The sequence below is a fragment of the Terrapene carolina genome, unplaced genomic scaffold (genome assembly GCF_002925995.2).
Source record: "Terrapene carolina triunguis isolate 2854851 unplaced genomic scaffold, T_m_triunguis-2.0 Scaffold21, whole genome shotgun sequence".
NCBI lineage: Eukaryota > Metazoa > Chordata > Testudines > Emydidae > Terrapene > Terrapene triunguis.
In genome coordinates, this window is record NW_020664372.1 from 23,601,408 (window position 1) to 23,629,021 (window position 27,614).

At 38.6% G+C, this 27,614-nt stretch overlaps 1 protein-coding gene across 1 annotated transcript in view; it reads left to right on the forward strand.

Annotated features, from left to right (window-relative positions):
- Nucleotides 1-27,614, forward strand: part of CLYBL (citrate lyase beta like) — a 133,282-nt gene that overhangs the window by 9,251 nt on the left and 96,417 nt on the right. Inside the window, 1 exon segment of the mRNA XM_029913111.1 lies at nucleotides 21,369-21,558. Within this exon segment, the coding sequence (XP_029768971.1) occupies nucleotides 21,369-21,558 (190 nt within the window).

The window sequence follows — 27,614 nt, forward strand, 5'->3', positions numbered from 1 at the left end:
CAGTTTATGCCTTTGTCATCTCCTGCTTGACTACTGACAGCCTCCTTTTCTGGAGTCTTTTGGGTGCTAGCTTTTCTCCTTCCAGTATATCCAAAAGGCTGCTGCCACAATCATGTGTTTTGCTTTTCCCTTTGAATCATTTCCATGGCTCCCCATTGTGCTGCACATCAAATTCAGACTTCTTGTCCTTACTCGCTAGGTCCTACATCTTGCACACCAAATCTCACAGACTTGATTTCATTGAAAGTTGCTTCTGTCCTCTGCATTCTATCAGTGATGCCAGCATCAATACTCTCTCTTCATGTCCTCCTCTTACAAATGTCTTTGTGCTTTCTTCCAGGTTGCCCATTCAACTTGAATGGTCCTTGCCTCATTCAAAGCTCTCCTAACCACCCCATACTGCAGCAGCATCTACAAAGAATACCAAGTCTTCCCAGTGTAATAAAAGTGGGTTGAATTGCCAAGACATAGGTATACCCCTCCACATCCTGGTATCCTCACTTTTCACTTGTTTCCATCACTTACATTGTAAGATGTTCGAGTCAGGAGCCTGACTTCTGTATGGTTTCTTTGAGGCATGTAGCACACCTGTGGATTCTAGAAAATAATAAAATATCATATTTTAAGAATAACAAATGAGTCTAATATTTCCCTTTTAAAATGTACCCAGTGATTTTTTTCTAATTGTTAGAATTCCTTCCTGAGGCAGGAGTAAATGTAACTATTAATGTCTAAAATCAGCCTTGTGTAAGGTAGTCTAAAGACATGAATGAGTAGTGTGAAAGCAGCTCCTATCATGGAGAAAACATCTTGCATTATAACTCTTTTATCTTAAGAGCAACCCACAGCAGGAGCAGAAAGTAGGGCATCATAGCTTAAAGGTAACTTCTGCTCTTAAAGGAGGAGGAGGACTTCTTCAGGCCAAATTGTGCCAAGGTCCTTTAGAGCGGTGACTTTGCCCTCACTCCCCCAGGATTCAGAGCCCAAGCTGCACCATCTACACAGCTATTTTTAGTGTGCTAGAGTGAGATCTGCCCTTGTTGGTGGGTGATTGCCCAACACTAGCCCTTTAGTCCATAATCACCACCTCAACAGCATAGGCACATTTCATCATTACAAATGAAGAAATCAATTCACCTACCTAAGGGAAGTTTTCTACTTACATTTGTTGTGGTTTACTCCTTGTCAGGCCTGTACTTAAGTGTTATACTGGATTGAGTAATATGATTTTGGGGCCAAAATTTGGATGTTTATTTTTTACATGTGTCTGATTTAAATGTGTAAGTCTGGATTGCGCACATGCATATCACAATGGAACTTTCTACCATAAGAGTAAAACTCATCTGCGCAAGTTTCTGAGGGGCTGGTCTAAGACTGCATTATGAACTCCTGCAGGAACTAAGAACCATTACAAACTTCACCTTCTTCTGCTCCAAGTGCAAGGCGCACTTCTTCAACCTGCCTTCTCTAATATAAATACAGAGCAACATGTGTACCTATAAAATCACCCTACCAAAATAAAAAACTCCATTGGACACACAATTCTCCCCTTGAAGAGAGGATCAGAGAGAGATTAAACCACACGTGACAGATATTAGTCACATTGCTTAATGCATTACTGGAAAGTGGTCAGATACTACGGTGATGAAAGTGTATAAGAACCTGAACAGAATAGAACCCCCTAAGGTTGCTTGCACACTTCGGGGACTTGTGTCCTCAAAGAAGGTGAATGCAAAAGTGCACGCTCACATATCTTTGATAATTTGAGCTTTAATCAAAATCAAAAAGCCTCTGGTCTGTGCACCTTTTATTTCATACCCAATTATCCAGCCAAGAACCATAGGGAACCATATCAATTAAAGAATTGGTGGGCTTGGGCTTGATCAGTACTATGTAAATACTGTGTAAAGTACTATGTTATAACAATTCCCTTTGTTCCCCAAAGTACACAATGAAAGTCTTCCCTCTAGTTTACTAAGTCCAAAACCACACATTTCATTGTACTTCAGGGTATTTCTGAATTTATGACCATGTAGGTACAGGCCAGACAAATCTTGTCTGTACAGGGATTATGTCTCAATGTTTTTAGAAATGTTGTTTCAGTATCTCTGTAACTCTGAAGAGTGCTCATGTCCTTTGGGGGCAGTGGTTCTCAACCAGGGGTACCCTGGGAGTACGCAGAGGTCTTCCAAGGGGTACTTCAACTCATCTAGATATTTTCTCAGTTTTACAACAGGCGACATAAAAAGCACTAGCAAAGTCAGTACAAACTAAAATTTCATGTGACTTGTTCATACTGCTCAATATACTATATATGAAGTGTAAGTACAATATTTATATTTCAATTGATTTATTTTATAATTATATGGTAAAAAATGAGAAAGTCAGCAGTTTTTCAGTAATAGTGACACTTTTGTATTTTTATGTCTGATTTTGTAAGCAAGTAGTTTTTAAGTGAGGTGAAACTTGGGGGTACGCAAGACAAATCAGACTTCTGAAAGGGGTATAGTAGTCTGGAAAGGTTGAGAGTCACTGCTTTGGGGTGTCTACATTAAGGACTAGTGCATAGCCCCAGGAACAGACCAGAGAACAAGTTCTAACACAGAATGACAATTCTCTCTCTGCTTCCCCCTTGCTCTGTTGGGGGGACTGAGGAGTAAATTACTTCACCCTTTTGTGGAAGCCGTTTACAGCTTCCCTGGCACCTAACCAGCTACTTTCGTTGCCAAATAGGGTTGCGGAGCCAGGGGTTCCTCCCACTCCCCACTCCTTTCCCCTTTACCCACCCATTAGCTCATAGAGGGAGTGTTCTGAACAAACAGCTCCTATTGCCCACCCAGGGCCAAAACTCTAATCTGAGCAGGGCCAAGCGGAGGGAGTAAGGGGTCTTTTCTCTCCTTTACTATCCTGCATGGCCAAATGAGGGCTGAAACAATCTAGCTCTGAGTCTAAGAGGCGAACCTGAAGGGATATAGTTGCATGAAATAATGGCTAGCTTTACATTTTCTTACAAGGGTTCAGTGAAGAGACACAGCAGTAACATTTGTGACAGAACTGTGTTGACTAATCCACGCTTAGGACCAGACCTCTGCTGTAGTAAGTCAGTGCAGCTACACACATACTTGGAAGACACTTGGGATGGCTGCTGGGTGTGGATGCAAGATGTGCCAACATTACAAACTTAAGACATTCCAACCAGTAATGTCTAGTGTCTATAAGGCCTCACTGAGACTTGCTATTCTATGGAAACTTTCCAGGCTAATGACACTGTTTGAGGCACAGGAAGGAGCAGGTTTACATAGTAAAGTATGGGGAATTCTGGAGACTTGTAAACTTGTTGTAAAGGCAAGTTCTATTATTTATTTGATTTCGCTGGGGTTAATATAAGAGTAGTGTAATATATACATGTATTTTGTACATAGATACATACTAACTGAACCTAACTTGTGTGCTTTGAAATGCTGAGTTGCTCTTCCTGTATCTCAAGTTGTCAAGAAAGTGCTTTCCAGCTTCACTATTATTTCTTTCTATTATATGTAAGAGACTTTTAAATATAGTGATTCACTCTTTGCATCTAGACATAGTCATGTATGTTATGTTACATTTTCCTCTTTAAATAAGATAGAAGGAAAACATTTGCACAACTGAAAAAGCATTTTGCAGAGAAGGTGTACATGCCACAATTTTATTTTCCAGAAAAGCTAATATTAATCACTGACAACAAAGCACAAAGTGTACGGATTCTGAGATATTAACTAAAATATTATTGGAAGAGATCAAAACTGAAAACCTTTTGACAGTTACTATCAGCAAGGAATCAGATGATGGACAATGGATAATGTAAGACTAAGACTGAATGATATTTGAAAGCACCCAAATGACATATATATTGACTCAGTTTCAAACTTCAGACTTAATATGAATATTTGAATTTGATCCACAACTTCTTTTCATGCTGAAATGACTGTTTATGATCCCCTTCCTTATTCTTCCTTTCCTTTTGTCTTTTAGCTTTATTACATGCTACTGGTGTGCTATGTATCAATATTAAAAGATACCTTGATAGTACTATTTCATTCTTAAAATAAAGCATGGATATTATTATTTATTGTTTATTTGTATTATCATAAATTGGGGTCTGTTGTTCTGTATAGCTAAATGGATATCTTCCTCACACCAGTTAAGTTAAAATATATAAAGATTGAATAGCGATAAATGTTGTAGAAATTGTGTTGACAGGTGGGATTTTATGCACATATGGTGGGCATGTCCAGTCATTAGAAAATGTTGGGATGCAATCCATAATCAGATATGACAAATTGTTAGATATTTATTATCGAATGATCCTTTGGTAATTCTCCTGGGTCTTCCTAGAGGAAACGGTAACACAAAAGGAAATGAATTAATCTCTCATCTGCTAGTAGCTGCTCAGCTACTGATAGCCTCTCACTGGAAAATGAAAAATAATCCAACTCTAGAGAATGATTCAAAAAATATGGGAGGTGGTTGTTATGGAAAAATTCACACACCAATTATGTACCCACCAAAATAGACAAAGAACAAATGCATATTTAGCTATTTGGTTACCTTTTATTAATACTCAGATGGAGCACATTCACCTGCAAAAAACCCCAACACACCTGTCCATTTTTTTTAATATTAACATTTGATAGACATGCCTTGTCTGTTAAATATGTGTAATCAAGAGATTTCACTCAATGTAATAAAATCTCTAGAAGCAACATGTCATAAGTGTTGTAATGATGCTTACTCTGTAATATGGTAACACCCTGTTAAATAGAGAGATCTGATGACTATTATTGTAGAATGTCACTTTAAACACATCACTGTTGAAATGATTATTGTTTTGTTTCTGATATTTACATGGCAGGAAACTGTAAACCTGTTAGTACTTCCTAAAGCAAATGAATAAATAGTTAAAAAAACAAAATGGGTACCCAAACCAAAAAGTAGACAGCTCAAAGCACGGGACACTTTTCTCCTTAATAAAGTTGGGGGATAGACACTACAGTATATAATTATGTTTACTTTTCCGGTAAATGTTTATCTGAACATATGATCATGGCAGAGGTGGGCTTTAAGGAGTGGCTTTACAGATTTCCACAGGGAGATTTTTGCCATGTTTAGGAAGCAATGTGGCAGAAAGTGCAAAGATCCTAGATATTGTTAGGGTTTTATACTGCTGCCCATCACCATAGTATCTGAGCACAATGGTGGCGCTAGGGGTTTGCAGACTATGCAGTTGCTTTGGGCCCCAAACAGCTCAAGTGGGCCTTATTTAGTATTACTCCCAAAATACTGTTCATTTTATTTAACATGGACTTTTAAACAAATGTATTCGTTTGTGTTGTTTCGGTGTATGAATGCAATTAGTATTTTTAGGAAGGGGTAAGAGCCCTGCAAAATATTCCTGCTTAGGGCTCCCAGTGGGTTAGCACCACCTCTGTCTAAGCACAGAGAAACAGGCAATCAAAGCTGGTATATTTAAATGACAAGAAAAATTGTTAAGTGGGCATAAACCTGATCCTGTTTCTCCTTCTAGTTATTGTTTGTTATAGAACACAGGGCACCTACTTACCAATTATTTGTAAAATAACAATATTTAGTTAGTTAGTTATGTGTAGCCACAAACTGAAGAAACAAGAAGATTAAACATATTTTTAATTGTATTTGAGTAAGCATCAAACACAAAGTCTTTTCTTGCATAAAGGACGTGCTTTTGTGATCTACTGCCCTTTCTCCTTTAAACAAAAATGTGAAACACATTAAAGGGGGAAGAGGCTGTTTTAAAAAAATGATTTTAAGAAAGAGGAGGATTTTGAATGTTGTGTTGTGATATATTGATATAGAAAATCTGCATATTTAGTGAAAGTGAAACATTTAGCAGAGAAAGAAGATCCAGTAAACTGGGGCTGGTTGGGAGGAGTACAACTTTGACTCCTAAGATATACACAAGTTTCAGTTTGGCTTTATAGTGTTGTTCAGTAACCCAAATGAATGTATACTATAGCTGCCATAACCACATAATGTAATGTCACCTGTAAAATACAGATAAGAAACTCCCACTGTGTCTATATCATGAGCATTTGCACTTTGCACTGTGTAGTTCCAGTCGAATTAGTCTTAGTAAACCATTAGGTTTTTTATGTTTGTTTGTTTTTCATTTTTTAATAATGCCTTGTTTTGCCAAATCTTATTTCTTCGCCCTCATTGTTCTTTCCATCTTATTTTTTTTAAATCAAATCTTTGTGAAGTTCAAATACACATTTTGAAGGTGATGCTGGCTGCAGGGGACTTGTGGAAATCTAGAATGAGGAGCCAGGGGCTTCTTTCATGTGACTGTTTTGTTAGTCCTGTGAGAAGGTAGCAAAGTCAATCAAAAGATTAGTCATAGTATTTAAAAATAATTTAAAGATAGATTATTCCTCCCCATTGTTTATACAGAGCACTAGAACACTTAATACTGAATTTTGTCTCTTAACCACTGTTTCCTCCCTCTCTCTCTCTCTGTTCCTCCCTCCCCCCCACACACATGCACATAGGTTTGTTGTCCTTGGGTGCTGAGCTGGTCTGTCTATAGCTATGTAATGAAAAGATCTTTGAATTCTTTGCTATGAAAATGAATTGCCAAGTTTCATAATTGTATTGTGTTTCACAATATTTGGCATTTTCCTTAAACTTCCAGCTGCTAGACTCATGTTGTAATGTGAAACTCTCAGCTTTCAGTTTAGAGAAAGCTAGTTTCTATCCCTCGTTAGGGAGAAAAGCTTGAAAATGTGAAACCTGAAGGTTCAAAAACCAGAAAGCAAATAAAAGAAACCCTCAATTTATTGATTTTTAAATTTTATGACTTTTAACGCCACGTCATGTTTTTTGGGGGGCTGGCTCATGAATTTTGAATGCTTGAGGTTGGCAATAATTAAATGGTCTGTGCAAAGAGGTGTATCAGGTAATGGATGGAGGTTTGGGGAATGATAGTAAAAATTTAGGCCTACTGCCCTAGGCCTTTAAATGTCACCTATGAAAGTGTGAATAATCAGTATAGAAATAAAAAAGATTCCTTTATCTTTTCAAAAAAATAAAAATGAGGTGATGAAGCTTTTGCCAGATTCATATTTGCTGGAGATCATGAAAGCTCTGCAGTCTGCCAAGAGATTGTCTAATCCGTCCCTAACTTTTTCTTTCTAGCACATTAAACTTTAGAGTTGTTTTTTTGCTCTGCCACCATTTTTTTTTGCTCCGCCCCCCTCCACCCCCCCCCGCGTCCCGATATTTGACCTGGGTGATCTGGTCACCCTACTGTGTTTCCTCCCCCACACCGCCTAGGAACCGGACCTGCTAGCCACTTCCGGGTCACAGCGCGGTGCCCCAGGCCAGGACAGGTGGGGACTAGCCTGCCTTGGCTCCGCAGCACTGCTGACTGAACTTTTAACAGCCCAAAAACCGGACACCTGGTCACCCTAGATTGAAGTTAAGGGAGAATTCTTTTTACTGCTAATCAAGATGCCTTTGGGACATTTTAAGAAAATGTTACACTGGACTTAAGGAACATTATAGGTGTGTTGTGAGCAAGACACGAGAAGTCATTCTTCCGCTCTACTCTGCTCTGGTTAGGCCTCAGCTGGAGTATTGTGTCCAGTTCTGGGCACCGCATTTCAAGAAAGATGTGGAGAAATTGGAAAGGGTCCAGAGAAGAGCAACAAGAGTGATTAAAGGTCTTGAGAACATGACCTATGAAGGAAGGCTGAAAGAATTGGGTTTGTTTAGTTTGGAAAAGAGAAGACTGAGAGGGGACATGATAGCAGTTTTCAGGTATCTAAAAGGGTGTCATAAGGAGGAGGGAGAAAACTTGTTCACCTTAGCCTCTGAGGATAGAACAAGAAGCAATGGGCTTAAACTGCAGCAAGGGAGGTCTAGGTTGGACATTAGGAAAAAGTTCCTAACTGTCAGGGTGGTTAAACACTGGAATAAATTGCCTAGGGAGGTTGTGGAATCTCCATCTCTGGAGATATTTAAGAGTAGGTTAGATAAATGTCTATCAGGGATGGTCTAGACAGTATTTGGTCCTGCCATGCGGGCAGGGGACTGGACTCGATGACCTCTCGAGGTCCCTTCCAGTCCTAGAATCTATGAATCTATGAATCTATGAATCTATACTAAAAATAAGAGTGATATTTCTTTAATTAAAACAATATGGATATTGCTTAATGAATGCTTTCTTATCTGAATGCGTAGGCATTAAGGATTCAAGTTGTTGCATTTTATTAACTTGTGGGGATAGTTAAAGAGCTGGTTAAAACAGTGAGTCCATATCAGGCTGCTATAAAATACTTATGCAGACATTTCATTGCTCTTATAAATCTGACTAGTTAAAAAATAAATACCAATGCTTGTTTTGTGCCATTCTGAGCAATATTTCCATATAGTTCTTCTGCATTCAACCAGTTGCTGAAATAAGTTAAGTGCTGGTTAGAGCAAAGTGTTATTTGCAGGCCATTTTTATTTCCAAACTTTTTATCCAGCTACATATTTTTAAGGTTTCTGTCATCTTGAATGCAGACAGAGGTTATATATCACTTTGTGTAGATAGACTGATGTTGAACTAATCTGAATACTGCTTTCAATCTATCAGGTTCAAACACACATTACATTTCAGAGTTATAAATGTATAAGCTATACTTCAGAAATTCAATATTTACTAATAACTTCTTTTCAAATATTCTTCAATATCTAATGACTTAGAATGTAAACCATCTTAAATGTGTTTAATGGAGTCTACAATAGTTCTGCAGCCTAAAACTCTTAACTAAGTAGAATCAGGTTTCTGCTTTTCAGCTCACCAGAAAATATCATGCAATATTTTTTTCTCCACTTATTTTCTGTGAAAGACATTCTCTAACTACATTGCATGAGCATGCTTCTAATGCTCAATTTTGCACCAGTCTGTGTATTTCACATCTATAATGTGTACAGAACTTGAAAGGAAAGGCAGGTTGGCCTGGATACATTCCAAAAACAGTTGGAAATTGAACTGTTTGGGAATTCAAAATGAGCCACAATTCTGCAGACATTTAAGCACGTGCTTAACTTTAAGCATGTCAGTAGCCCCATTGATTTCAATGGGACTACTCATATACTTTAGTGTTTACAGGATTGGGGCGTAAATCCAGATAAAAGACATGCTGTATTGTTTTGCTTTTCTTGGTGCAAAAATAAGTAGGCTTTATTCATCCACATAACTAACCCATATTTCTAAGTAAGTATACAAGAATTATAGAGCCAAATCATGCCTTGACTAACAGTAGACTGGCCTAATTTGCAAGCCAAGGCAGAATGTGCCGTCCTACATAGAAGTCTCAAGAATACACAAGATTCCTCAAAATAGTTAACAAATTTGTTCCTTCTTATGCCTTCCACAGTACTGGTGCCTTTGTATACATTTTGGCTTATTAGAGTCATGTTTTTCGTTCATTTAATAATTTATTTTTTCTGAAGATTCTCAACTTATTCAAAATAAATCTGTTTTTGACCATAACTTGTTTGAACTTGCAATATAAATCAAAGTTGCTTTAAATGTTTAAATGTTTTAAAGTCTGTAACATTTTCCTTTGGTCTTGTACCATGGGTATATGAATAACTAACCTGCATACATTTTGGGGGGGGAAATAGTCACTTTATGCCAGCATTATGGTTTAGCAAGCTGGAATGACACCTTATAGACTCTGTTGAATGTGTTGGGGCTTCTGTTTGTTTGTTTGTTTTTAATTTGTAAGTAGGTCCCTCCTAAACTCTACTGGAGGCTTTGGCTGCTTGAGACCCAGATTGTAATCACAGTAATTAGCACTGAATTTTCAAATCTTGATCTTGACCTTGCCAATGTGTACACAGCTGGATCAATGGCAGGAATTGAAAGAGCTCTGTAACCTGTTATGGGGACCAGCTTTGAGTAAACAGAGAAGTACAGTGTAGAAAAGAGTGGGAAAGCGTCAATATCTACACTCATAGGTGTAAAAATATTGTTAACAGAATTTTTAAAGAGAAGTATCAGAAGACTGACCAGAGTAGAGAATTTAAATCCTTTCTTCACAATGAACTAATTGGGGTTTTTTTGATAGCAGATACACAAAGGAAATACCTCCTCAAAACTCACTTCTTCTGCAGAGTCAACAAACATGAACCATTTTCAGTGGAAATGCAACCATTTATATCTCCGTGTTTATTATAGATCAACATTCTATAAAGATAAAGATAGAACTTTATAGTGGATCTTTCTGTGCATTCTGTGACTATTCTGCCTCTTAAGATTCCAGGGTTCTTGGGGTAGGAAGTCATGTTGTTGTCTTTGTGTTGTAGGGCTTTGAGCACAATGTTGGTGTATAATAAATAACAATAGAATATATTCAAAATAATTCTTCTTTTATTGCTAAAAGTTTATATACTCATTTTTGAGATAACTTGCATATACTCCTTTCTTTTTTAGATTAGTGACTGTTATCTTTAACTTTAAAAAACAAAAAATATTTTTAATTAAAAAGTTGTAATTCCCTGTCACAAACTACTGAGATCAAACTTTATTATATCATGCAGCAATTTCTTCCAAGAAAATACTCTGATGTTTCCTTATAATGGTATAGATAACATTACATGTAGAGTGACATTAATAAAATATGGAGAAAGGCAGACATATTTTATTTAAACAAACACTTTAAAAAGTTTAATTTTATATTGTATATGATGAGAAATGAAGCCCAAATATTCCAGTCAAGTAAGTAAATTATTATTCTAATTGCACCTTCCTTTATTTAATACGTCTCCATGTGAATGTCAGTCTGTGACAGACAAATGCAGAGTTTTTGCATTGCAGTTCAGTGATTCTGGTTTTATTAAGCAGCAGTTAGCGTCCTAAGGAGCCTAAAACTTCAGTAATGCTAAACGTGAAAGGAATGAACAGTTCAACTCAGTGATACTTTATTGGCATGGCGAGTTATTCAAAGATTGCCATACTTATAAAGAGAGTGAATGCTCAGGTATACATCAGAAGTGTGATTTTTATTTATTAATTTATTTAGCTGCTTTAAAATGGTCATCAGTCCAAACTATTGAAGTATGGGGGAGCCTTGAATGTCCATGAACAACAGGGTCAATGTAGTTGAAAGAACATGATGGGGTAAATAAAAGGTCATTTTTTAGGTTTGGGGCTGGTGGGAGGAGTAGGTTTGGTTAACTATTTAACCTATGATACCCTTTTATCATTTTATGGTTTAGGGGTCTATTATTTTAAGCCATTGTCAGTTAGCTTCTGGTTTGTGCTCAATCTTTTTTTCTTTCTCGGTAAGGTTCTGTTTTCTATTTACATGATTTATGTTGGATTTATTGAGAGATAGAAAAAAATTGTAAGTAGCAACTAAAATCAACATTCTGCACTAAAGTGACTTTCACTTAGCATTTTATTTTTATTACTAGTCCAATTTAAACACTAACCTGCCTTGTTCTCACATATTTCTACATGGCAACTTTTTTTAACAGCAAGACTTTCCTTTCCTATTTTATTTACCTCTCTGTTTTTTTATATATACTGTGATGTGTGCTATCAGTTCTAGCAACTGCTTGCAGAAATTTACTTGAAAGCCCCCTTTTCATTTCTCCTCACTACAGTTTTTCCAATGGGTAACTGCTCTATAGTGTCCAAACTGTTCTTTTGAGATCCAGAGGTGCTTGCTGTGAGGGTTAAATTTCTAAACTAGGTAGTTGGGAGCTGGTTTTCCAGCCCACTGTAGTGTCCCCATCACTGTGCACACATCTCCTGTATAGTTATTGGTTTGGTAGAAATGTTTAAGGTTTATAGTTTAAACTTCTTAAAGCTTAAGGAGAGACTGGGCCTGATTCTGATCTTGCTTACCATGGTTTTACACCTATATAACTCCATCTACTTGAGTGGAATTAATTTTAATTTACATCAATGTGAGATCAAATCAGGCCTATTGATGTGTTAGAATCAAATCATGCATATTTCAAAATCCTTTTTTTCTTATAAGGAAAGATTGCTTTCCCAAAGTTTTGAAACCACAAAATCTAGTCTCATTTAATTTTCCATAGCAAGTAGCTGTTGCCTTACATTCTGAGGGAGGAAAAAGTGTATTCTTTGTTTAAAAAAAAACCAGCAAGGAAATGTCCTTATCTGTTTAAGAACAAAGGAAGAAATCAAAATGTAAAGCTGCGTGTTTGATATGTTGATGCCCTTAGTTTTGATTTAAGCATAATTGGATCTCTGTTAGTGGCATTTGTTAAGTAGAATACCTTAGGAAAGTTCTGAAAGTATTTGGAAGTAAATATCACACATCTTGCCTTTTTAACATAATAACGTTTTAAAAAAACGTACTCTGAATTTCCTTACATTAGGACAAATGTGGATTTTCAGAAGTCCTATATTCTGATTTTACAGCTTGTAAAGTGATCTTCTGTTTCCCATTAAAGAGAGCTTTTAGGTGGTTGTTTTTTTTTTTTTGTTTTTTTTTTTTTGCATGTTCACTTTTAACAATTGCAGGAAATTTGTTTTTCTTTAAAACTTTACTCTTTTTCTCTCTCCTTTTCTTTTCTCCCTTCTTGATATTTTTATTTTCCTTTTATATGGAGAGTTGTAGATTTTGTCACTTCAAACGTTAACTGTTCCTCTTTTCTTTTGCTTTACAATACACACTAGGAGAGATTTATTTTTTGCATATTCCTCCCCTTCCTCTGTGAGATATTGTAGTTGACCAAATTTAAAACACTACAGTATTTAGAATCCCTGCAGTGCTATTTTAAGTATTTGGACCTGGAAAGTGCCCCAAGCAATAACTACCTGAATTGCTTTTAATTACACAATATAGCTGCATCATTTTACTTCAGATTCTTTTTGATTGATGCTGTAAGGCAATTGTAACCATGGATGATGGGATTAAGTGCCTCTTGAAGTGACTTTAGCTTCTTGTGGGAACAAAGGGAAAGAAGAGAACACTTAGCCCCTTTTTGAGCAAGCAGCCTTTTTTCACTTGCTATATAAAGAAATACAATTAACAAACATTATCCCCAGAGGTAAATTGAAATGTACATGCAGACAAGAACTGCTCTTGACTGCAATTAGACATATATGATCCGAGGTATTCTGGCCATTCATTAGTGCTAATTGTTTGAGAAACAAGCCTGCAGAACAAATGATTAAAATGTTAGTACCATAACTGGGATTATTAGCATGTGTGATAAAATTCATGCTCTGCAGCTGTACCAATAAAACTCTTTGGAAAGTAGTTTTGATTAGACAAATACTTAGCTTGGCTCAGTTGTGAGCTGTTAGTGTTTGCACAAGGCACAACTGGTGTTTATAACAAACAATTTATATCTTCTTTTCCTAATTAGAAGGAATTACTATGCAAATTGCGGTGTTTTGTAATTTCATATCACTTTCCTTTGTCTGCATCTTTGGTAGATTATTTGCCAGCTAGTTCCTGATAATTACACAAAGTAAAACTAGTAATAGAATATTTATTTGGGGGGGAGGGGTTCATTGTTATTTTTATTCTGTATTTTTTTTAAAAAACAGAATGGGGAAAAATGTAAATGTTTGCTGCTTAGACTGCCTAGATTATACAAGGCTTTTTGATCTTGGGTCTCAGAACTTCTCTTAACTTGACCACCATGAATATATAGGATTGCATATAGCCAATGATCATGTCTCTAGGGTTCAGAAACATGCATTGAGGATTGCTGAATGTGACTCGTTTTTTGTGAATTGTCCATCCAGGCCTGTAGATGTGCTCTTCTGAAACAGTATCCCAAATTTAGACCATCACTGGTGCCCAGGCTTACAGAACTAGAGGTTTGCCATTTCAATCTGTCATTTGTTAGACCAGGGGTCGGCAGCCTTTCAGAAGTGGTGTGCCGAGTCTTCATTTATCCACTCTGATTTAAGGTTTCGCGTGCCAGTAATAAATTTTAACGTTTTTAGAAGGTCTCTTTCTATAAGTCTATAATATATAACTAAACTATTGTTGTATGTAAAGTAAACAAGGTTTTTAAAATGTTTAAGAAGCTTCATTTATTATTAAATTAAAATGCAGAGCCTCCCGGATCCGTGGCCAGGACCCGGGCAGTGTGAGTGCCACTGAAAATCAGCTCGCGTGCCGCCTTCGGCACGCGTGCCATAGGTTGCCTATCCCTGTGTTAGACACATTATAGCATAGCAGCCCTTCTGGAATTACTTAATCTAGAATAATAAACATGGGAAAGAACTGGAAACAGAGTAAGGCCATGATCCTGAAAAGACTTATGCACATGCTTAACTTTATGTACGATGAGTAGCGCCGTTGACGTTAATGAGACTACACACCGTGTGTAAAGTTAACTATGTATGGAAGCTTGTGTGTGATCAGCACCTGGAAACATACTGTAGTATGTAGCAGGGAGATTTTATATCTTCTTTTACACTAAGTGGGTTCACCCACGAAAGCTTATGCTCCAATACATCTGTTAGTATTAAAGGTGCCACAGGACTCTCTGTTGCTTTTTACAGATCCAGACTAACACGGCTACCCCTCTGATACTTGACACTAATTTCAGTGACATTCTACAGTTTACAGTGAAAAGTGCAGCATCTTTCAATAAACAGAAAAGATTTGTTTCTCTTGTTCAGAAGAATGAAATATTTTTGTTGAGGTGAAATTATGTAGAGTGAATATGGGTGCTTTTCACTTTCCATTTTTTTTAAATATTTGGAGAAGAGATATGTATAGTGCTACAAATCTTAAGAAAACCTAGATACAATTCCAAAACCCCGTTAAATATCAACATGCTGCAAAACTATATGATATGAATGAATACAGCATGCAGCAAAACAATTAAATGGCTAATACCTAATATTCTATTACTCATTTTTATATACTGTGACAGACCCAGACCAGTGGGGTACAGGAGTCTGGTAGAGGGCAAATATACTGGTCACTGGATGAGTAGTTTTCTGTCCCCTGAGTGACCAGAGCAGGGGCTGCACTAGAGTAATCAGGAACCTGCTAGAACCAGTTAAGACAGGCAGGCTAATTAGGACACCTGGAGCCAATTAAGAAGAAGCTGCTAGAATCAATTAAGGCAGGCTAATCAGGGCACCTGGGTTTTAAAAGGAGCTCACTTCAGTTTGTGGTGCGAGTGTGAGGAGCTGGGAGCAAGAGGCGCAAGGAGCTGAGAGTGAGAGGGTGTGCTGCTGGAGGACTGAGGAGCACTAGCGTTATCAGACACCAGGAGGAAGGTCCTGTGGTGAGAATAAGGAAGGTGTTTGGAGGAGGCCATGGGGAAGTAGCCCAGGGAGTTGTAGCTGTCATGCAGCTGTTACAGGAGGCACTATGGACAGCAGCAGTCCACAGGGCCGTGGGCTGGAACCCAGAGTAGAGGGCGGGCCCGGGTTCCCCCCAAACCTCCCCATTGACCTGGACTGTGGGTTCTTCCAGAGGGGAAGGTCTCTGGGCTGTTCCCCAACCCACATGGTGAATCTCTGAGGCAAGAAAATCCGCCAATAAGCGCAGGACCCACCAAGATAGAGGAGGAACTTTGTCACAATACTTAAAAGAAATAACAGTTTGTTAGCCAACTTCCTCTTGGAGTATGTTCATTTGTTTGGTTTAAGCTCAATCACACATAGTTTTACATAATTAAGAAAATATCTATCCATTCAAAGAGACACATGTTGAAGCAATTTTCTTGGTGCTAACAATAGGACTCAGATTTTATTATGATGAATATTATTATTTTTTATTTATTTATTCACTGTTACAGAGATTTATGTTAATTCAAAACACCAACAAAAATGGAGATAAGTGAGACAATGTTTGCTAATAGAACACCAAAATGTTAATATATGCAATGTTCTGGGCCTAATTCTTGCTATTGTCTCTTTTAAATAAATCCATAATGAAGGGTGTCCCGTTATTCCTCAAAATTTCACTGTCTTTTTAACTAGCATAAAATGAACATGTGATTACGCAGAAGAGGAATTTACTGGAGAGGAAAAATCCCAAACCTATGCACTGTACATCAAAAAAAATCATGTGTGAAAATGTTTATTGTAGTCATGCTTAAACATATTTGTAACAAGCTCTTATTTTACATTTTGCCATGTTATCTTTTTAAAAGAAAATAGGGAAAAGAATCTGTAATTATGCATGTCAAGTGAGACCATTTTCCTGCAACAGCTTTTAAAAGAAATTTTTTTGATGATTTTGTTTTAGATTTACTAAGCCTAAACAACTTGACAAATTGACAGAATATCTGTAATAGTATGAGTTCTAAGAAACATATACAGAGCCAATGGGGTTCCAAGGTTGATGAGTTCAAGGGAAATTTCTAGTGGTCCCTGGTTAATATTATTCTCAGTCTTAAACCTATGAGGTGATGATATTTTAATGGATTAACTCCACTGCTTCTTTAGATTCAGATATTCGTTTAGTGGAGTCACACTGCTGAACTCTCTAAATGAAAGTTTACACTGGTAAGTGGTGACAGCTGACTCGTGATTTCTAAATCTGGTCTGAAGGTCATGACAGTTTTTCCTTTCAGAAGCTATATCATTGTGTGTTGGATTCAGAGAATTAATGCTGAATAACATAAACAGTGTCTGCAGATGTAAAAGGGAGCTGGTTGGTCCTGTAGCTTTCAGTTTAATTACAGCTAGCAAGAAGTCTTATGTAACATGTTTGACAGGTGATGCATCTCATCTTGGTGTGCTCTGGGATTATGGTTTTATTCACATCTATCAAATTACTCTAGGTTAGAGTGGACAATTAGTAATAGTCATCAAGGATGCTTCAGAGGCTACTTGTCTGTACCATTAGAGTTAGCTATTAAGGGACTGAGTTCTTTGACTTCTTTGTGTCTTTGAGAGCTACAGGTGGAAGCCATCAGAGAAAGAGAATAGAAACTAATTGCTTTGTTGCCTCATATATGTTTAGTGAAGGACTGCCGACTTCTTCACTGACCTCTGTGTCACACTGAAAAACACTCTCTCCAATCTTCATTTAAAATAAACGTCTCTTCCTCCTCCTCCCCCCTCCTGAATATAGTGCACAAAAGTGGGATTGAATTAAATTAACTACCAGCCACGCTAGTTGTCAGCATTTCTATTATCATTAGCACTTCACCATAAGACAAGGAACATTAGCTGTTAAACAAAAAAATTGGCAGAGGAGTATGAATCTCAGTAGTATGTCGCCTAGGTCCCGAGTGTCAAGGTCCCCACTGCATTTTTCTTGAAGCTGTTGCAGTCATAGATGAAGAATATTTATTAATAAGGATAGCTCCGGCACTTCTAATAAATAATGCATAATTTTTATTTAACAGCAAAACTGCCCTGTTGATTAGGCCCCATTTAGTATTACCAGTCATATTACAAACAATAGAACAGCAGCAGTTTCTTCCATGCTACCAAAGTGGGTCCACCAAGGACAGTTACATAACTGGCAAGGGAGGTCATGGTATAGTTGTAATTTTCAAGTAGGTCCAAGAGTTAAAACCTCAGCAGATCTTTCTTAATACTTTTTTTTATTAAATCTATTTTTAATTTTGAATATAACAACCTCAAGGTGAAGAAATAAGTCCTTGACAGGGACTTAGTTATTCATTGGAAGTATTGTCTGCCATTGTCGTAGTTGAAAATGATTATATTCATTTTCAAGCATTTGGAAGGTTTGGTCATGTATAATTTGAAGCAAACTCTTTCGGCACACTAGTGCTTTGGTGTGATCAGAAAGTAACAATGTGGAAGATATTAGATTAATGGAAATATAAAAGTATATGTATCAATGACATTCATGAGTTAATTATGTATTCTGCGTTAAATGTGGATGACTTCACATTATTCCTATGTGCTGTATATGTGTATGATAATGCATACTTGTGTGATGTGGTAGAAATGGCATGTGTTAATTATGGAGGTCATCCCAAAGGCGTGCCATTAGAGCAGGGAGAGATAGCTCAGTGGTTTGAGCGTTGGCCTCCTAAACCCAGGATTGTGAGTTCAATCCTTGAGGGGGCGATCTGGGGCAAAAATCTGTTAGGGACAGTACTTGGTCTTGCTGTGAAGGCAGGGGACTGGACTTGATGACCTTTGGTCCCTTCCAGTTCTATGAGATAGGTATATCTCCATATTAAAAAAACTCTTTATTCCACATTGTTGTGTTCTGTATAGGCCACATATTTTACAACAGGGTTTCTCAAACTTTTTCAAAGCATGGACCGCATTTTGCTAGAGATCTAATATGTCTCCTGGATGACTCCCTCTCATTCATCTTTCCTTCGCTTCACAATTGCCTAACATCATTGTGGAAACTACAGCAATTGCTTACACAGAGGTGAAATAATTTTTATTCTGTCCTATTCAGGTTCTTATGCCATGCCCATCACTATGGTATCTGAGAATCATCTATTAGGTGACATGATTAGCATCTGTCACCTATGGTTTTCTCTCTCTGTCTCACTCTATTTAAATTTTCATTTTACTTTTATTTCATAAATTCATAGATTCCAAGGCCAGAAGTGGCCATTGTGATCATATACTCTACCTCCAGTATAACACAGGCCATAGAACTTCCCCAAAATAATTCCAAAAGCATGTATTTTAGAAAAACATCCAATCTTGACTTTAAAATTATCAGCGATGGAGAATCCACCATGATCCTTTGTAATTGTTCCAATGGTTAATTACTCTCACTATTTTTTCATCTGATACAGAACAGAAATATTCATTGATGTATGTATGGAATGCCATGCAGGAAAACATGAATCATATTTTAGCTGTATTAGTTTAACAGCTAGAAACCGGCAATGACAGGTGACATTATTTTTTCAGAGTCCTAGTAGTAAGCATGAAGTTCCCCCTCCCCAAAATCTTATAACCAGAGCAAGACTAGAGAACTAATCTTCTTGCCTCATTATTCATAGTTTTTTCTTTAGAAGAAAGAGTGAAGTGCTTACCTACCTCCATTGTAAATTATTTCATCTTAATAAAGCCATAATTTATAAAAGGCAACAACACAAACCCAAATATTCCTCAAGCTTGCAAACACAAATCGCATTGTAGATATAAGAAGTCAGATATATAAAGTCAGCCACCTGCCTGCCTGGTCCCATTGGTAAAATGGAGCACTATTGAGGTGTTCCATCTAATGAGAAAGGCCCCAGCTCCAGAGATTTCCTCCCTTCTAATGAAAACAGGCACATTTTATACAAGCAGTACCATTTCAAAAAAATAAGATCTGTTTGAAGCAGAGTTTAAACAAATACATACATTAGCTCTTTGATAGAGAGAACTGGAATGTTTGTTCGGATGAGTAAAGCCCTGTTTACATAGGGTTGTTTAAACACAGTTTTTGTTAGCGTTGTTTTCCTGACCAGTATGGACCTTTTGGGGGCTTTTTTGTCTGAGACAATTTTATTAAACCATGTTATAGAACAATTATGGATCTAGTCATGTTTTGGCTAATATAGTTGCAAGAAACACAAAACTCTGGTCCACGATGATCAGGAATTCTTGTTACACCACCTGCAGAGTGAGCAGCGGCTATTTATATTTATATACATAATATATACTTTTTTGCTTTCAGTCTCGCTAAAATTTATGTTTAAAGAGATAGTTGTGTGCTTATAGTTTAGTTTTTTTATTATAGGTGGCTGGCAGCATTTCCAGTAATTAAGGTTGTCTAAAACTTTCCAGCATAAATCCCTGTTTTCACCCAACAGGTTGAGGCTGATTTTTTTTTTTCCATGCAGGTGTCCTCCTCGGGTTAATTAATTTGGAAAGTTTTAGCTAAAATGGTTCAGCCCGAGAACGTTAAGGGGAAAATATGTTGTTTTGCCCATGTTAAAAAATGTGTGCAACCATTTCATTGAGAAGCTCTAGTGCTTCCATGCTTTGAAGCAGGGACCTGAAATTTGGCAGAGGAGTCACTCCAGTGCAGTGGTTCTTAAACTATGGACAGGGCCTCCCAAGGGAGGTGTGAGCTGTGTGGGGTTTTTTTTGTTTTTGTTTTTTTAAGAGCTCTGGCTGTCAGCCCCGGGTGGTTGGGGCTCATGCAGAAGGGCTGTGCACATCCAGGAGGCGGGATATAGGGGACAGTCAGAGCACCGCCACTTGGGCTCGGACTCTCTCCTCCCCTCCCTCCCTCCCCCCCATTCCTCACCAGGAGGCAGCCTAGGCTTGGGCTCTCCTCTCTTTCCCCTTCCCCCGAAAAAAATCCCTTCCCTGAAGGCAGCGGAGCTCTGGCTGTCAGCCCCGGGGTGGCAGCAGTAGTGCAGTAGTAAGGTTGGCTAGGGGCACTAAGTCTATTGTGAAAAGTGATGATGAATATCACTTTTCGCATTGCCACCCTTTCTTCTGTGGTGCTGCTGGTATGGCACTGGCTTCAGAGCTCGGCACCCAGCCAGCAGCCACGGCTCTCCGCTCTGCCTTCAGAGCTGGATGGCGGTATATGTACTTGCGGAGGTGGGCATAAACGATTACAGACACAAAGAAGTGGGGTCCGATCAAAGAAGTTTGAGAACCATTGCCCTAGTGTCATGGATGTTCCTTGTGGTGTGCCTGTGAAAATCCACTCAAGTTTGCCAAGTCTTAAGCCTCTGAAAATTGCAGCTTGCACACACTCAGTAGATGTTTGTTGAAGGCTAGCAGTGTTGTACTCTGAAGATTCCATCTGCAGTGTTTGACAATGCTCCACACAGATCTTATGTGCTATCTGGACTGAGCATGCTCCATCCTGAGCTCCAGTGGCTGAGCAGGGATTTTCCTGCAGTTCCATCAGGGACCACAACTGGGAGCAGAGAGACTGTCTCTATTTATTATTTATTGATTTGATTACCATTGTGCTCTCACTGCTCCCACTGCTGGCACCCAGGCAATATAGAGGAGAAGGAGGAATCAGCCTGATTTGTCGGAATAGGGGCAGGCTCAAGGGTGCATGCAGTGGGGGGTAGGAACGAGGAGAACCGGGACAGAGTAGGAGTGGGAAGCAGAGGGAGACAGGAATAGAAGGAGACAGTCTGGGTGGGGACTTACTAAAGGATGGAGCAAAAGGGGCAGGCTGGAGTAACCTTAACTCTGGCATTTCCTAACTTTTGAGTGTTGGACTTTGCAGCCTTAATGTTCGTTCAGCATAGTTTTTTTTAAATGTATTTCGTTGTAAGATAGATTTCTCCTGACTTAGATTCTGGTTTCAATAGTTGAGAAGTTGTACCTCAGTAGGAATGTCCTCTTTATAAAAAAAAAAAAAAAACACATTAAATATTTTTTAAAATTATAATCAGGAATGTAACTTCAATTCCTTTTTTTACAGGAAAAGCTCCTCACTGTCAGCTGGTGTTCCTAAACTTGATTATCACTCCAAGCCTTCTCACAAGTATGTACCTAGGAGAGCTGTGCTATATGTACCTGCAGACGATGAAAGGAAGATACAAAAAATTCCATCTCTAAATGTAGATTGTGCTGTATTGGACTGTGAAGATGGTGTGGCTCTGAACAGAAAGGTAATTAATAAATTATTTGTTGAGTGCCATGCAGTCAATGCTGTACTGAACACATACTGGAAGACACCATCCCGGCTCTGGGGACTTTACATGCTGGAGACAGACAGTGGTTAAGACACACAAACCAGTGAATCTCTGAGGCAAGAAAATCCGCCAATAAGACAGTGGTTAAGACACACAAACCAGTGTATGACCATAAGAGAGATTCCTCAGACAGTAGTGATGTATGCATTTATTGGGTGGCAAGCTAACATTGATGAGCTTTATGCAGGCTTTGAGAAAACCTGCTTGCTTACAGGGCAAGTGGGAGTTTTTGGACAAGCATGTGAGCAGCAGCTGCTGAAGATATAAGGAGCCAGGAATAAGTCCTGGCCATGAAAAAGTGGCAGATACTAGGTTTTCTGCAGAAAAGGAGGAAGCAAGCAAAAAGCAAGGAGGCAGGTCAGAATGACTAAATATTTTGTTGAGGCAAACAATTGAGTTTACAGATTGTGAAGAGCACATGTAGCAAATATGTGTATGGGGCTTGAGGTTAGAAGGTTTACTTCTTGCGGTTGGGTAAATTTTTCAAGCCTTGGCTTCAAGAAGTGTAGTTTGAGGAGGTATTTGAAAGAGGAAGAAGATAGATGGTTGGTGCACCAGTACCCGAAGGACATTCTAGACATATGAAGGCATCAAGATGAGAGTTGGAGAAGGATACAAAGGAAGTAGTAATGTGCTTACTAAAGTTCACTTTATGTCAGTGTGTGGTAGCATTTTAAGAGTTCCTCCTTGAAAGCAAGGATTGAATTTTAATATACTTTATGTTTCAGTGTGTCTGTAAAGCTGACATAAATTCGCATACATTTTTGTAGGCAACTTTTGTAAGGATCTCCATTTTGTCATTTCCCTTTTAAAAAAATCTTCCATACCTTGAACAAGGTACATCATTAACTGCCTCAAAATGAGGCGTATGTTAGGACTGGGACATTTAACTCCAGCAGTACTATCTTCATATTCCTCAGTTTCCCTATCTCATTTTTACATATTCCACATTACAGCATGTCTCCATTAAGAGTTTCTGATTGTGGGCATGTTGTCTTGGAGGTAGGGAGAATAGACTTGATTTCTCATATGATTTCAGAACCTTTGAAGAGATCTCATTCTTTTTCTGTCCAGCAAGTTCATCCTTTCCATCTAGGACTCAGAATAACTCTTTTATAATATCTTCTACTTAACCTTGAAGATGTTACAGGTCTATCAGAAACCCTTGATCATAATGGCTTTCTCGTGTTAAAAGTCTAGTACTGAAACATGAAATTAGTATTGCTAAATGCGCCAGTGCATCAATATACAGTACTTGAGAGATTCTTGCCAACCAGTGGTATTGCATATAAAAGACTCATCTGGGAAAGATTATGAATCAATCTGTAGCAGCAGATTTAGATTGTTTATTTCATATTTGGGAGACAACAAAATAGACATAATCGTGTTAAACGATCAGTTTTATATGCACTTTGACTATATAAAATAAAACACTAATGTCCGAAGCACCTATTTATCATAGAGAATGCTAGTGAAACAAATAGGGTGCCCAGATGTCCTGATTTTATAGGGACAGTCCCAATATTTGGGGCTTTTTTTAATATGGGCTCCTATTACCCCCCACCCCCATCCCGATTTTTCACTCTTGCTATCTGGTCACCCTAGAAACAAAGCACTATCAGGATGGTAAAGATAGTAGTAATAATCTCGAAGGGTGAAATTCTGGCCCCGTTGAAATCAGTGGGAATTTTTCCACTAACTTTTTTGGAGGCTAAGATTTCACACTTAGTCTTTATCAGTTATGTAGAATTGATGGAAAATTCTGTAAGAAAAGTTTAACAGCACAGATGATTTTGCAGCAAAATATAGTTCAAGGGAATCTGAAGATTTGGGTTCTCTGTCCAGCTTTGCCACAGACATCCTCTTTGATCTTGAGCCTCCGTTTCCCTAGTTGTGAAACTGGGATTATAATTTCTTATTATTTCCATTAATTCATTAATGTTTGTGAAGCATTTTGAGCTCTTTGGATGAAAGATAGTATAGAATATGCGTTGTCAGTATAATATTGAGTGGCACACTGAAAACTGAACCTTTATGGGTAGCATAAAATCAATTGAAAAACACCAGAACTGAATTTTGTATTGAATTTACTATTGAAATAAATAATGCAAAAATTCATGAACTGATTTTATTATTAGTTGTCATACTTAATACAATAAAAACCTCCGTGTTTGAATTTTCTTGTAGCTGAATATCAGTGTTTTGCAGAAAGCAAGGAGTTTAGAGCTTAGCTTTAGTAGTTAGGTGCGGTTTGCCACATACCTTAGGACAAGCTTATATGAGCTTGACCCTCATCTTATCAAAGCTATTTTATAATGTACGTGGTGTGTGTTGTGTCATGGAGTCACAGTCTGCTTGGAGTGAATCCTTTAGTGCAGTGTTTCCCAAACTTGGGACGCCACTTGTGTAGGGAAAGCCCCCGGCGGGCCGGGCCGGTTTGTTTACTGCGTCGTTTGGCCGATTGCTGCTCCAGGCCAATGGGAGCTGCTGGAAGCGGCAGCCAGGACGTCCCTCAGCCCGCGCCACTTCCAGCAGCTCCCATTGGCCTGGAGCAGCGAACCTCGGCCAGTGGGTGCCACCATCGGCCGGACCTGCGAACGGGGCAGGTAAACAAACCGGCCTGGCCCGGCCTGCCAGGGGCTTTTCCCTACACAAGTGAGCGTCCCAAGTTTGGGAAACACTGCTTTAGTGTGCTGGGGCCCAAGGACCCACACAGTTCCACACAGCAGGCCTCTGGCCTCCAAGACTCCAAAACTGGGCCACCAGTACCTGTGTTCCATATCTCTCTCCGTGGCTCCCTGCAGCAAATTCAGCCAAGCTAAACTCCTGCAGGAGGCTTGCACTGTGCCCCTTCAGGGTAAAATGCTCTCAGTGAGCATTCACAGTGACACAGGCAGCCTTTCTAAAACCAGTTACCCATTTATTAGTCACCTGGCATACAGAATCTTACAGTCCTTAGGTTAACACAGAGAGGCAGAAGTTAAGCCGAAGTCTACCCTGGTCAAACCAGTGTCCTGGTGGGCTAGCCAAGTTGTGTTGGGCTCCATCTCTGGCTCTCTCTCTCTCTCTCTCACTCTCTCCCTGGTCCAGGCTCATGAGTCCCTCCAAAAAAAACCTCCTTCCAGTTGCTTGATACCTTGTTCTCCAGCTCAGTTCATAAGTCCTGCCTGCTGAGGTTTCCTGTGGTTAGGTGTTGATTGTCCAGTTGTTGGGGCATCTCTTCGTCTTGCTGGACCTTCTATTGATTTGGTTTCAGCCAGTTCTTTAATGATCCTATTCATTCCCCCAAGGCAACAGGGTGACACACACACACACACACACACACACACACACACCTCCTGCCTTCTGTGCAATGTTAACCCTTTTACACCTACTGGCTAGCAATGTCACAAACAGAGGGGAAACTGAGGCATACCTAAAATTCACACAAATATTACAGAAAATTCCCACTTTGTCACATGTTGGAATTGTAGCCAAATCCTAAGAGTGCAGAAACAGGTTCTAATTGTTCATTGAGAGAGTGAAAATATAGTGATGAGCTCCCCATATTCCAAATTAGCAAGTCATGCAGAATTGTGACAGTGGTAAAAGGTTTTTATAATGCTGAAGATGGTTATTAGCAAATTTCTCAAGTGATTTAAATATGCTGTGGTTTTTCCCATAGAGGTCTTTTTATTTCTCTCAGAGAACTCAGGCTGAAAATCTGAAATCCTGACCCCATTGAGGTCAATGGCAAAACTCTTATTGACTTCAATGGGATCAAGATTTCACCCTTAGTAATTTGTGTGGCAAACTGTTATCTTCTACTGTCATGTTACTCCGATCTATGGACCTTGTTCTCTGGGAAGGTACCTTTCATTCAGTACCCTTGCTGCACAAATTACTCAAAAAAGTGGGAAAGGGCAGAGCCTCACTAGTAACAGACAGTAAATGTTATTGAATTGAATCAGACCAGTGCTCCATCAAATACCTCATCTGGTAACTGACCTTGGCAATAAGCTTGAAAGAAAGGTGCAATTTAAGTCATGAAATTTATTATTTTTAAAATCCTCTGACCATGAAATTGACCCAAATGGACTGTGAATTTGGTAGGGCCCTAATTATAGTCCTGTTATTTTGAAATAAATCCTGGGCAAGATAATGGAGCAGTTGATATGAGACTCAATTAATAAAGAATTAAAGGAGGGTTATACAGTATAATTAATGTGAATCAACATGGTTCTATGGAAAATAGATCTCATCAAACTAACCTGATAACTTTTAAAATCAGATTGTAAGGCTGGTTGATGAAGGTAATAAGGTTGATTTAATATACTTAGATTTTGGTAAGGTGTTTGACCGCAGGACAGTTGATTTTAAAAAAACCTAGAACAACCTAAAATTGGATATTTCACACTCATGAGCGACATAGCTGGGTTGACTAAACTTTTTAGTGTAGACCTGACCTGAGTGGGTTATAGATTGTTGTAATGAGACATAAAACCAGTCCATGATTTTTGATGTCTAGCAGAATTATGAATTTAAGTTCCCAGGCTCATCTTTTGAAGGTGTTGTGCAGGTTTCCTTTAGGGATGAGGACTGAAAGGTCAGATATGGAGTGATCATTTTGTGAAAAGCATTTGCCCATTGGTGATATGGTGATTTTGTCTTTTATCATTTTTCATGCGAAAGTGTAGTGATTGTCTAATTTCACCCACATAGTGTTGTTGGGGCATTTGATATATGGATGAGGTACACCGTACATTGTGCTAGGCATGTGTAGAACCTATGGATCTTGAATGGTGTGTTGTGGGTTGTATTGATCATTGTACCAGTGGACATATGGCTGCAGGTTTTGCATCTGTTGTTCTGGTGGGGTCTGGTACTGCTTTGAGTTGGTGTGTCCTGGTCTGTGAGGAGCTTATTTCTGCTGATGATCTTGGCAAAGTTGTGGGGGGGTGTTTGAAGGCCAGAACAGGGGTTTGGGAAAGATTTCTTTCAGGATGTGGTCCTCATCAAGTATGGATTGTAATTGTTTCATGATGTCCAATATGGGTTCAAGTATCAGATGATAGGTGACATCTAGGGGTGTGCAGTGGGTTGTGCTTTTTTGTTTTTTTCTGTACTGAAGCAGGTTCTCTCGGAGAAAAGTAACTTGCTTTGAACAACTGGCAGAAAATCTATACCAGGGAAAACTTCCATATTTAGGTTTGGTAGAGAAGCTGTAATTTTTGTATGTCTCCAGAGTCAAACATCTAATTGGGACAACACCAGAACTTATGCTTTTATCTTGGTTTTTTTTTTTTTTTCCGTTTTTTAAAACAAATGTCACATTTAACTGCAGCCCAACGGACACTGCCTTGAAGGGGCTTTTCATTTGGAACCAGCCAGTTGCTCACTTACTGTACCAGATATACCCCATATATGTGTAGTATTGGAACATTCAAAAATATAGTGGGATCTTGCCTGATGAAGTCAACATTCTCTGACATGGTTGTCTTTATTCTGTTGTGCACATAATTTTTCTATGCCTGCAATTGATTACATACTGAAAGATTCTTCCTCCAATTGTAGAGAGAGGAAATTAAGATCTCAGTCCAATACTTTCCATTCCATCCTAGGAAAAAGACAGAGACCTCACTGTTATTTCCCTTGGGGATTCAGGCTGCCACTCTTATTTGACTGTTTTCTATACTACTGTATATCTTCTTCAATAGGATCCTATCTTTAGTATATCAATCCTTTAGAGCAGCAGAGAAGTTGTGCCTTCAGGTCAGCATAAAGAGAACCTGATTAGAGACCTTACTTTGGTACTAATGCTTTGCTGACACCGCTTTTTGTGCTCTTGAGGAAAATCTCAGAACACTTTGTCACCTTCGAACTGTTTTTACTAGTGGCCAGGGCCGGCTCCAGGCACCAGCCCAGCAAGCAGGTGCTTGGGGCGGCCAAGGGGAAGGGGCGGCACGTCGGGCTGTTCGGCGGCAATTCGGCGG